General features: G+C 40.3%; 1 protein-coding gene across 1 annotated transcript in view; it reads right to left on the bottom strand.

Moving 5' to 3' along the window:
• Positions 1–12,787, bottom strand: part of aspm (assembly factor for spindle microtubules) — a 29,654-nt gene that overhangs the window by 16,205 nt on the left and 662 nt on the right. The window contains exons 2-18 of the mRNA XM_033622116.2: positions 12,595–12,738; positions 10,269–11,838; positions 9,527–9,619; positions 9,306–9,404; positions 9,044–9,190; positions 8,637–8,876; positions 8,471–8,538; positions 8,212–8,353; positions 6,926–7,056; positions 6,079–6,254; positions 3,781–3,926; positions 2,823–2,908; positions 2,507–2,719; positions 2,137–2,341; positions 1,434–1,582; positions 983–1,111; positions 104–298 (exon numbers count right to left, since the gene is read on the bottom strand). Of these exons, the coding sequence (XP_033478007.2) occupies positions 104–298; positions 983–1,111; positions 1,434–1,582; positions 2,137–2,341; positions 2,507–2,719; positions 2,823–2,908; positions 3,781–3,926; positions 6,079–6,254; positions 6,926–7,056; positions 8,212–8,353; positions 8,471–8,538; positions 8,637–8,876; positions 9,044–9,190; positions 9,306–9,404; positions 9,527–9,619; positions 10,269–11,838; positions 12,595–12,738 (3,933 nt within the window). The remainder of the gene's footprint in view (positions 1–103; positions 299–982; positions 1,112–1,433; positions 1,583–2,136; positions 2,342–2,506; positions 2,720–2,822; positions 2,909–3,780; positions 3,927–6,078; positions 6,255–6,925; positions 7,057–8,211; positions 8,354–8,470; positions 8,539–8,636; positions 8,877–9,043; positions 9,191–9,305; positions 9,405–9,526; positions 9,620–10,268; positions 11,839–12,594; positions 12,739–12,787) is intronic.

Below are 12,787 nucleotides of genomic sequence, written 5' to 3'. Positions count from 1 at the left end.
TACGGTAACATGTGTTGTGTGATGTACATGGTTTATCATATACAACATGTACATTTACATTTTAACTGCGCTTTTCATCCTCACGCATGTAACAAACACTGACCTGGATGACAGTTGCTGCTTCATGTTGCAGAGCCCTAAGTTGAGCCTGTTTCTTTAGCCTCAGCCTGTTGCGTGCTGTGTAACCCCTCCACACTGACTGGATGACAACAGCAGCTTGATTCTGCCTCTTAGCTCTGCGCCTCTGGAGAAAACTCCTCACAACTAACTGGATTTTCACAGCAGCCATGTTTCTTTCCTGTGTCCAAACAAAAATCAAGAAACAAAAAAAAAAAAAATCATGAATTTTAATTTTTATATTACTGCAGATTCAGGTGATAGACCAAGTGATCCCTTTTACATTGTCACATTATCCCCCTCTTGCTTACAGTGCCTAAAATCCTTTTTTTCCATTGTATTGTGTCAAATGACAGGCTCATTTCCAGGTTCGGAACCTGATTGACCTTTGTAATAATTCAAAGATAGCACAGTGCTCGACAACTACTTTATACAAATGAAATAGCACAAAGCTTATTTGCAATGTAATCATTAAATATGAGGAAATGCTAAATATGCCAAATATTGCAAAGCACTTATTTAATTTATCTATACAAAATGTATTTCATTTAACATTTTTATTTACTTCAATGTCACAAACAGCAGTTACAGAATTTACTTTAAAAATAAGATATACACAGAGATTGGCATTATTTTGTTTTTACTGTAACTACAAAAAAAAATCATAACAATAAAATCACAGTAAAGCAGGAAACTTTCTGAAGTCACTGTACACTGTGACACATTATTTTGATTCCATCCAGACATCAATGGACAATATGGGCCTACCTATGACTAAGTTTAGTTCGCAAGAATAAATTAAATATAGTAGATCAGATAAATAAAAACTGCATCACTTTGCAGTTGTACCAAATATTGTATCAACCTTGTAGAGCTGCAGATCTTTCTTTAATCTGTATTTCCTCCAGGCGCCCTGTATGACCCGAGCTGCTCGGGTTTCGTTCCGCAGGTCCAGAAGACGAGCACACAGGAAGGACAGGTAAGACATCACAACCTGGAAATAAACAGATGTGGATGAAGTTGTAGCAGTTCTTCCATCTACAGAGTTTAAATAGATTTAATGATGGATTAGCAGCAGTTGTTAGTCTTAACCTGACTACTTTCTTCTAATATTAGAGGTGTCTCAATTTCGATTTTAAATCAAAAATTGATTGAAATAAGGTTTCACTTTAAATCAAAAACAGGATGGGCAAAATTTATTATACATTGTTAATTTAGACTCAAATGTTAAGCAGATTTTTAACAGATCTGCATTTGAGAAAAACAATAATCTGTGTTGCCACAGAGGGCAGAAAAAGCCTGCTGTCTTGTCTCACCTTCTCATTGGGGATGGTGTTGGACATGTCAGCTGGGCTGATCATAGCAGGAACTCCTCCCAGGTAAGACACAGCAGTGTTGACCAGTCTAAAGTTGTTTTTCTCATTCTCCAGCAGCTCTTTAAATTCCACTGATGGAGAATCTGGGCCTGTTCACAAAAATAATTCATGCTGTCATCACAAATCTGTCACTGTCTCTTCAATTTCTTCATAATCTCCTTTAAAAATCCCACATACAAATTTAAAAACCCTATCTACTGAGGCGCCGACATGCCGTCATTCACTTCTTTCTAAGCTTATGTCACTATAATTAAAACTCAATCAAGTCAAAGTGCAAAATGTTAGGCAGTTGACTTGAAACCTTAGGCCTGATTTAATGATTTTAACTTTTCTAATAAATTTCCAAAGGTAGGTTTTCTGTGGATAAAGCGAGCTATAAATCCCTAATTAATGAAATGATTGTATGAAACATGTTGGTCAATCAATTTTGATTTGTTCCTCAGTCAGCATTCGTAGATTTCCGTAAATTCCATATTCTGTTCCCTACATCCTGCAGACGTCTTGTCAAATTCCCTGTTTTTCACACTCTAATGCACCACAAATGTCTCTGTGATGCACAAGTGATGTATAAACATCCTCTTGAACACTTTTTTAAAAGTGCATCCAAGCAGACAATTGCACTGAAGACACATCTGACAAGTACCATTCAGGCCTGTCGGCAAGGAGTCAAAGGAGTTGTCGGAGTCGCTGGCTGAGCAGTTGAGCTCCAGGCGACCCCTCGGTGAGCACTCGACAGTCTGGGTGGTGCTGTGACTGACAGCCTCCTCTGGCAGGAGACTGGGGTGGTAGTGGTGGATAAGGTAGCAGAGGACGCGGCCATCCGAGAATGCCACAGTGAAGTTCTCCACCTGCACAGACAGACAGCACACTTCGTTTTCTGTTTTCTGAATGTAGGAGTTGGGAGACTGTGACAGCTCGACAAGAGTGAAAGTCCAGAGAATTGTAGCTGCCTCAAGACATAAGTATTTTCTTTGGCCATGATATGAAAATTTTCATTTCAATTTCAAACTCACCCTCAGATTGTAGAAGTCACACACAGCTCGGACCCAGTCCATCAGCAGGGTGATCTTAGTGCTGCTGTGTTCATACGGCGCCCTTGTCTTTGCAGGACTCGGCTGAGGGCCCCGATCAGCCCTCAGAGATGCTAGCCTCCGTTTGGTCCTTGAGGTTTTCTTCAGGAAGCCAATTTCCTCCCTCAGCTGATCCGCATCCAAAATCACCTCCACCTTAACAGATCATTTGATAACAGCACGTCAGTAACTCACAGGCTGAAGAAGGACCACAACTTTGTGCCCTACTGGTCAACTGGAAACAAAGTCGGATACACACATGAAAGGCGAAGATGATTTTCCACAAGAGGCTCAGTGTCTTTTCTCTGTGTCCGTCCACAATGTCTCTGGAATCAATGTTAGAGCCTGAAAATAAAAGACACAATTCTTAAGTATCTTTGAACCACTTCGTTAATTGCATTGAAACAACAACAAATGCTACTTTTGCTGTATCACAGCTGCAGCAAACAAACATCAGGATTTCCTGTTTTTCTTTGTTTCAAATCAATGTAAATCTAATATCTTTTAGGTTTAACCCTATGATCGGGAAAAAAATAGTTTGAAGACTTTGCCTGGAATTAGTAATGGCAACTTTTAATTTTACCACCAACAATAATAACTGACAGAGTGACTGATAATAAAATAATTGTTAGTTGTGGCCTTTGATGACTTTTCATTTCATGTATATTCATTAAGGATTTTATTATCTGTTCAGGCATTAAAGTCAGCCATTGCTGAAGCCATTTCATGATTTAAAACGCCACTTTAAAGCACAAGGTCTGGTCTTTTTGGTAATTTAGTTGATTAAGCAGGCAAAGTTATTGTGTTTACTTTTCTAATTTCCTTCATGTCTTGACACAGTAGTTTTCATCCTGAACTGCTTAGTCACTCTGACACATGTTCACTCATGCAGAAGTGCAACAATGCAAACAATCATATTGTCACATAAAGGGCAAAGCAATCCAATTATGTCGCCGTGCAGCTGTACAACAGCAGCTGTTTGTGATCAAACACAAAAGGTGTGCGGCAAAATGGCAGGTGTTCATTCCCTGAATGTCACAATGGTGTGAAATACAGCCCAGTATGAAAACACAATGAATAAGTAACACTTGTGTGAAAGAAAACATCACACAGGAACCTAAAAAACATTGAATCTCTTTTTGTGGAGGACAAATGTTCTTTCAGGTTGAGCCTGTTTTGCTGTTTGCTCAGGAGAAGGAAAAAAAAATCGTAATTACCGTTTTCATCCTTAAGGTCAACCCCTTTGCGTTTGAGCACTTGCAAAGCAATGTCGACATTGTGGACCTTCTGCAGGCGGCTGATGGCTGGCAGACGGAGCTTGGCCGACAAACTCCAGTCCTGGATGAGGAGCTCCATCACACGCCTGGAAACAAATCCAGCATAAAAGACAAACATTACAAAGATGATTCATTTTTTTTTTACATCTTTGGTAACCTTGTTCTTGTTGCTGTGGCACTTCTTCGCTCCACCAATAACCTCGCTGCTTCCATTTACTATAGAATCAATGAACACTGATGGTTTAACCACAACCTACATCATTATAAATAACTTCACAGGTTACTCTTAACCAGCTCCTTTTAAATGTGTTATGCAATGTTTTTGTTTTAAATTTCAAAAAACAGGAGTAGGAAACTAATTTTTGCAGGGGAAAAGGCCAGAAGCATTTAATTCCTGTATGTTTCTGGGTAAAAAAACAACAACTCTGTTGTTGCTTTGGCTTTAATTAGAGCAGCTCAGTATAGATTATTCAACTAATTAGCTCTTTCTCCTGCATCCCAACTGGGGGTGAACAATATGGGTACATTTATCTTCTATCATGATCATTTTATACTACAACAAATTCCTGATGGAATCTATTTTCTATAAATGTTATTGATAAACTGGTTGCAGATTAAACATTTAGATGGCTAGCCTCTTTAAACTGAGGTCCTTAATCGTACCCAGGGCTCAACAATAAGGATTGCGTGATTGCCCTGGGCAGTAAAATACCGCATCAGGCTTAGTAAATCCAGCAGCTCACTTGCCCAATCGCACAAGTGGTAAAAAAAGAATTACACACATAATTTTTTAATAAAAAGATAATGATGGAAGTACCCAAGTACTGAGAGACCTTGCTTTCATCTCATCTGTTGAGAGCAGCAGATACGCAGTACCGAGCAGGCACTCACAAGAGCAAGAATGAGCTGAAGTGCAAGCGAGCATCTCCAGTTCCTGGAAACAGGAGTTTAGCTGGGTGGCATTAGAGGATGTGGCTGAAACTCCCAACTATGTTTGCACAGTCTGCTGCAAGTTTAAGAGCAAGGTGGATAAAACAGTCTCTTTTTCAAAGGCGGATCAAGTTTCTGAAAAACACTGCAGGAGTGCCATACAAAGAGGTGTTTGTTGTTTGATACTGTCCTTGTTCTGATTCTTTTACTTAAGTGAAGATTATATTAGACAAATCACAAAACAACAACATGCATTTAACATTAATTTGATGTTTGTTTGTTTTAAAAAAAAAACAACAACAACAAAAAAACAAATTTTAAAAATTGTATAGGGGCAAGTAGATTTTTGACCAACTCGCCCAAATTGAGCAAGGTTTAAAAAAAACAACAACAACAAAAAAAAACATTAATGCTGAACCCTGCAAACTAACGCCCTGAGGCTAATCCTGCTAACTGATCACCAACAATTAGCACCACTTTGTCCACAATGGCTAATACAACCAAAGTTAATACATGGAAAGATAACTCAGCAGATCTATCATTTATGATATAAATAATACAATATAATATACATTTTATATCGTCTTGGGAGTTTTAAATCACAAGGAGTGCACTATGGAGCAGTTTTTTCTGAGAGGGTTCCAGTGCACGCACATGATAACATCCAACTAAGAACTATATGAATGATTATCTAAATAACAGCTTTCCAATTTTATTTTTCTTTTACTCCTGCCAACGATCTTGTGGAAAGGGTTCATGTACTTCCCACAGCTGCTTGGCATACAGCCCAAAATGTTTTACCATTAAGTCTGCCCTTTTCCTGATGAGTTTATCACGCAATTCTTTTGATTCTGCTCACCTTAAATCGCTGTGTGAGGCTCTTTGACATTTAATCCTCCAAAAGCCAGGGAAAGACCCATGAAGAAGAAATCTAGCCTAAAAGAAGTCACTAGTCGAATTGCCCGGGAAGAGATTTACTCTACAAATATCTGCTGGTTCTTTGCTGTTACATTTTTCAACACACATTTCTGTGTATTAAATGAAACAAATGTGCCACAAAAAAGAAACACCCTCAAGAGACACACACACACAGGGTTGAACTATGATCAGCAATACTGTTATATCGGTAGGACAGTTAGAGAGAGCATCCGTCAGTGAGGAAATCCCAGGTCTGAAACAACTCTGCTGAACACTGAATCCCTCCCAGCTGCAGGGATACTACCATGTAGCTGAGCCTGACCTCTGAGAAACACGACCATCCCGGCAGGGATCAGGGCATCACATTAAAATTCAGGACGTCTCACTCACACTAGACGAATGCCGCATTTCAAATCGACTGCCAAATTCTTCACAGCGAAGTTGAACTCGTCCAGGGGCGTCTGAACGTGGGAGACAGGTAACCCCAGGTAGCCGAGGTGCCGGGGGAGGATCCCCTCTCCACTCAGGAAGTCCCTGGAGAAAGCCAGGAGAAGGTCTTTACTCGTCTGTAAAGAGAAAACATACAGCAGGGCAGAGGTTAATGAGACCCAGAAAGATCTAATGAGAGAAAACACAAGAAACAATGTGAAAAGGTTTTCATTGTGGAAAACATGAGGATAGTGGGGAGTGTGAGGTTCACTTATGGATGGTTTTTGGGTCTGTGCTCCTCTGCCTTTAAAGATGTATGCGATCTCCCTCTCAGATACAAAGGTAGATGTATGCATGTATTATGTTTTCTCTTTTAAAACCTACAACCCTGGGCCCTAAAGGAATTTTTAAAGAACTCCACACTACAGTCATGTCTTTGCTGATACATATAAGGACGCTCAAATTAAGATTTGGTCTAAACATGAGGTAGCTTTGCTCTGCTGATAATGAACTGTCCAGGAAGCCATCTTATTATTGATCTGTATATAAATATTTATGTAAAGAGTAAGTGTTGGTCTCAGCTCCCTAATTAATTAAGACGTAGGTCAAGGTAGTAAAATAGGCAGTGTACAGTCATTTACACAAGTTAACACAGTATGACGCCCATGATACTCATATCATTACACTCTGCAAGGCTCAATGATCGGACTGTCTGCTTCTGTGCCGTCAGCTCCAGTTGTCAGGAGAACACACATAAATCAAATGGCCCCTTAATGTTCGTCGTTGACATGGGAAGGTCTTGGCCTACCTTGAACTCTGCGTCCAGGCAGAACAGACAGGGGTTGTGTTCAATCAGCCGGGACTCTTTGGCTTTGTCCAGGAAACACACCAGCAGGAGCAGCTTCTTCAGAGTAAAGCGGGACAGTGCCTCCTCATGGCCTAACCAAGAAAAGACATGTTAACACCAGTCCGAAGGAACACAGGTGTTAAAATGTACACAGCATATAGACAGCTTTCAGTAACACAATATGAAACACCCTTGTTTTGTTATACTACAGAGGACTTTCTGATTGTTTTATATTAAATCCCATATTTTGATCATAAAAATGGCTTAAAGGAATAGGTACTCTGATCAATTTACAAGTTTCATTAACAGCATAGAAGCTGCAATAGCAAATGTGAATTTTTTAAGGAGGTCAGAAACTTTGCAGACTTTTCCTGGAACAATTTCTGAAATAAAAATAAAGCTTGGGAATTTAGTACATTTTTTCCAATGACCTAAAAGTTATCATTAATCTCTGAGGCAAAATCTCAAAATATGGTTAGGTTCAAGCTTTTTAATGCGAGAATCTGCTGTTTAATATAATTTTAAATTGAATATACTTGGGGTTTAAACTTGTGATCAATATTTTTACATTTTTCTGATATTTTAGAGACTTAATGAATAATTGCTGAATGACCAAATAATCTCCAGGTCAATAAAGAAAATAATCATAAACTGCAGCTCTAAATTTCAGGCGATTACAGATGTTGCAACATAATTTGAATCAAGCGTTACAGTTGTACTTATTTCCCATTAAATAGCAACCCATTGAACCCAATGTATTCTCCTTTTAGTTGGCAAGACTTGTATCTACAGATGATTTCATGCATAATGTCATTATGCATGATGCTAGAAACAGAAATTAATAATAACCTACATGACTGAGAGGCAACACGCTCTCATTTGGGAAATATCTGCATAAAATGTCATAGCTGTTTGTTGTTTAAAGGAAATTAAAAAGTTTTGTCAGTGACAGAATGACAAGAAGGAAACTTGTTTAATTAAAGCTGAACTAATACTGAAACTTGAGGTCATTTTTAATTTACATTGTCAATCAGGTTGTATTTCTGTTTGCTTTTGATACGGCAGAAGAGGTTTATGTTTCTGCTTGTGTGGAAAAAGGTGAATACAACCCGACACTCAAATATACCACAAGTAGTTCCCAAAGAAAGTCTCCTTATCCAAATATTCCTGAAATTGTTTGCAGCTATGACAGTAACAAGCCACAGTCTCCAGTTCAGACTGCACAATCACTGATGCTCTTAAATTACCGTCTTTGTAAAGGTGGGGCACTTTGGAGTGTCTGAACTGAGCAGCGATGTCGGGGTTCCAGAGCAGCCGCTGGAGGATGAACATAGCCAGACCCAAGACGTCGCTGTTGCTCTCCAGTGAGATCAACTCCCCGAAGATCGTCTGAGAACGAGCATCATTGTGTTTAGTAAGGGGAGCATGGATAGAGAAGAAACTGACAAGACTGTATGGAAAGACAAATGTTAAAAAGCAGAAGGAAACAGTGTTGTATCAGAATACCTCGAGCCCAACCCGTAACCACAGTGGATTGTACGACAGGAGCCAGTCGAGGACTTTTCGGCGTTCACCTGAAAAATGACGAAAAACAAGAATCGGTTTGAATCGGAACTTCAGAGCATTTAAAAAAACATACGCTGGCAGGTTTTATGATGCAATGTTTAATTACCAATGTCCTTCCAAAGATGGCGGTCTTTTCGGACGAGCAGCCTCTTGGCCTCGACCTCCAGTTCCAGCCTCTGAATAGCCTTGACCATGGCCTCCGATGTGAACAGCTGACAGGCTGAACGACGAAGGCGGTTTAGCTTGCGTCGGGCCGTGTAGGTGCTGAAAGACATCTCCTCTTTGGTGGGAGCTTTAGGCACGCTGTACTTGTCATCGCTGCCCATGACAAGGGACACAGCACTCACTAGAGGTGAAATGAATTATAAAGACAATATTTCAGACTTTTACTGAGTTGGCAAATGATCCGGAAGCTACTACGAGATAATTTATACATTTCTTGAAACCAAACACTACACTCTGCATATTAAACATTTTTCCATGTTTAAGTAGTGATAGCCTGCTGAATGTTACCTTTAGCGACTTCAGTGTTAACTTTAAAGTCATCTGGGGTGAGGACGTAGTTGATCCACCACGTGAATCCTCGCTCCTGCTTCTCAATCCACCTCTCATCATAGAACATGTTCTTAGCAGCAAACGGCATCGGGTGTCTCGGTATGGCTGGAACAAAGAGTAGATGCAGAAAAGTTGTTTAAAAGTTTACAATAAAAAAAGCAAAATACGTTTTCACACACATCACAAGTACACCTTTTACAATGTTCTGCCATCAAAATACCTGTTTGCAACGGTTTAATAAAGGTCAGCTTTGACTGTGCAACAGCAACAACTTTTGTCTTCGCTGATGAAGTAACAGATGACTTCAGAGGCTGCACACCTGTGAACAACAGCAAAAATGTCATTTTGAATTTCTCCACATATTTATGTTTTCAAGAGCAGCAATTAAGTCTTACATGACAGGTATTCTCCATCTTAAGACATTTCTACATGAATTTATACCTCGTGAGGTGAGTTTGGAGCTTGACTGCTTTGCCTGAGCAGGAACAACAGACCTCGCAGTCTTTAGAGATGTGTTCATTAATCGCACAGAGCCTGAAAAATAAAAATAAAAAATAAATTTAAAAAAGCAAATGACAAATATATATATATATATATATATATACACACACACACACACACACACACACACACACACATATATATATATATATATATATACATACACACACACACACACACACGCCAAGAGCATCACGTTATTGTGGCCTTAATTGTTAAAATACCTTTGTATAATGTATTGTGGAGTGAAAAACAACAGAACAGAGAAAACTATCTCCTCAAACCACCTTTTAATGAACTAATTAAATAACTCATGAAATTTGATTTAATGCCAGTGCTTACTCGTAAAGCAATATATCTTTATCTCTAATATTTACTGCATATCAGGTCGCCTGATAGCATAAATGTAGAATTTGAGTAGAACGAAAAAAAACATACATGATGCATACTGGTATGTCCACTATTCAAGTTTTATAAGCTTAAAACACAATATAGTTCAACAGCACTACAAACTGCATCCTCCAAAATGACCATCAAATTGAGTCAACGCCTCTCTAAAACAGTCTCAACACTGCATTTGTTTGAGCTAGGTGTGCCTAATAAACTGGCAACTCTAGGTGCGTCTTAAAGCTAATCACACACAGTAACATCTGACATAGATATATACTTTAGATTTGCTCACCTGCTGTTCTCGGCTGTTGCCTCTGGGACACACTTCTCCTCTCCTGGACTGATCTTGGGGGCCCAGGTTTTCCAGCTACCACCCTGCTCCTTTTGACATGCTCAGTTTTCCCAGCATCCTCGGTCTTCTCATCACTTCTCAAATACTCCTCACTCTTCCTCTTCTTGCTCTTCACTGCCATGTGAACCGGAAACAAGTCCTCCTGAACCGACTGAGGGGCCGAAACAGTTGGAGAAATGCGAGGTGTGAGGCTGTGGTGGAGAGGAGAAGATGAGCCCAAGGGCGATGGCGAGGTGACAGTAAAAGCAATGGAAGTGGGGGTTACAGGAGATGGAGAAGGGCCTGAGAAAGAGAAGCAAGTAGGTGCCATAGATGGAGGGGAGGTGATGGGGAAGGTGATGGGTGCAGGTGAGCTGTCGAGCCCTGGAGTCAGACTGGAGGGGTTTAACTCCTGGGCTCGGTGTCCATTGTCACACAGGGAGCTGGCAGCCTCAGAATTTAGCCGTCCCCGGGTGTCTCTGTCAACGTCTATAACAGGAAGGTTTGGAGTGCCTGGTCCAGACTCACACTGACTGCTGCTGTCAGACAGCTCAAGTGTTTTCTCCAATAGCCTTCGCCTTGACTTTTTTAATTTCCTGCCACTGGAAAGGTTTGCCTCCACTGGTGCCTTGCCCTTGGTCACTGTGGCAGAGGAAAAAGAGGCCTTTTTGACCCCTTCCGTAGCATCACCTGCCTCTGAAACTACAACGTCACTCACAACAACCTTTTTGCTGACAAAGAAAGTAAGTCTTGGCTCACTGGGCTCTGACCCCTGTGGGCTGTCATGTAATGCTTTGATGGCATCTCTGTCATGTCCATAGCCATAATTCCCACTCTTGGATTCCAGTGAATCTGAGAAGCCACAGCTGGAACTAGTCTCTCGAGGACTGGTGATAATGTGGCTCAGATCCGAGTCAATGAGAAGGAGAGCATCTTTCAAAGAGAGAACAGGGGCTCCACTTAAGACACTGTCAGCATCATCAACATCAGCCACAGGGTTTTCAGGAACAGAAAGTGGGTTATCTGACTGAATGCGTGGCATGAGCTTCTTAAACATCTCTGGTGTCCCGATAGGTGACAGCGTCCTGTTGAGCATTTTGGTAAGATCTGGATTATCAGGTTTGCCCACCGAGACATCTGGGCTCGCAGACACGTTGCCAGAGTCCATCAGCTTTACAGCTGGGACGAGTAGGACAAGAGGAGAATTCCTCTGAACAGGATGGATATTCTCCTGGTTCAACAATCCCAGAGACCGTTGCCTCTGGGTGGGATTCAAGACCTTCTGCTCCTCTGATTTCCGGGAGTAATCGTCAATGGGACTGTGCTTGGAGAGGGACCTCTCTTTGACAGCTTTGCCTTCATTGAGAGAAGCAAGTGGGCTGCGTGGCTTTTCCCGTTTGTACTGTGGCTTTCGGGACACTTGGAAGGTTTTGTTGGCCGCCATCTTCAGTGGTTGTTCTGTTTTCTTTCTCCTAGGCGCAGCGACTTTTTCACCCTCCTTTTTGGTTTTGATTGTGTCCCATAAGCTTTTCTGAAACACAAAAGAAAAACATTTAAGATATATGCCATGTGAAAATTATACTATTAGATGCAGTCGTTAAAGTTCCCTGATTATGTTTGAAAAGGGGGTGCAAAGGTATGAGATTTTCACATACAATAACGGTCTCTGAAATATCAGGGTCTTACAATATACAGTATAAACATTTTTTTATTATTATCATAACAAATTAAAATAACCCCTGAATGAAAACAAATTGGGTTTTTTGTTCAACAAATGATTTATATCAATTCAAACTTAAAACCATATTTTAGTAGAAGTATGTATAAAAGACAGGTAGTTAAGGAAGAAAGGAAATGTGCACATGCAGGTGAGATTCTCTGTCCGGTTGCATTTTATTTCTTCAATTCCATAAATAAGCAAATGAACATGGTGTGTCAATTTTCAAATCACAGTATGCCTAAAACAGGTATACCACTGCAACCCTTGTTTGAATAAAAAAAAAAAAAATCATGATCAAACCGTTGCTAGAACTTGTGCCAAGTTTAACTACGTACCAATCGGGCCAATCAGGCTTGAAGTTGGGGCTGCAACTGACTATCATGTTCATGATCTATTAATCAGCTAGTTATTTTTGCAATTAATCATTTTGTCTGTATAATATCAGAGAACAACTGCCATCTTACCTTCTGTCTATCAACTCATTGATTAACTGACTGATTTCAACCAGAATTATTAACAGTCTTCATCCATTTGGGTGCATTTTAGTGTCCAGCTGAGGAGAAATACCTTTTTCTTTTTGGGTGCCTCTGCTCTACCCAGCAGCACAGCCTGGTGCTTGAGGACTCCATTGGCACTAAAGATGATGAGCTCTCTGATTCCACCTTCTTCTGTTGGGGTCCAGGTTACTGTCAGAGTGAATGAATCCTCAGGCTGCAAACACAAAACACAAGGCAAGATGTGGAGCAACTGCAACCTTACA

This window comes from Epinephelus lanceolatus, chromosome 6, assembly GCF_041903045.1.
Source record: "Epinephelus lanceolatus isolate andai-2023 chromosome 6, ASM4190304v1, whole genome shotgun sequence".
Taxonomy (NCBI): Eukaryota; Metazoa; Chordata; class Actinopteri; order Perciformes; family Serranidae; genus Epinephelus; species Epinephelus lanceolatus.
This window is presented reverse-complemented; position numbering and strand designations above follow the sequence as displayed.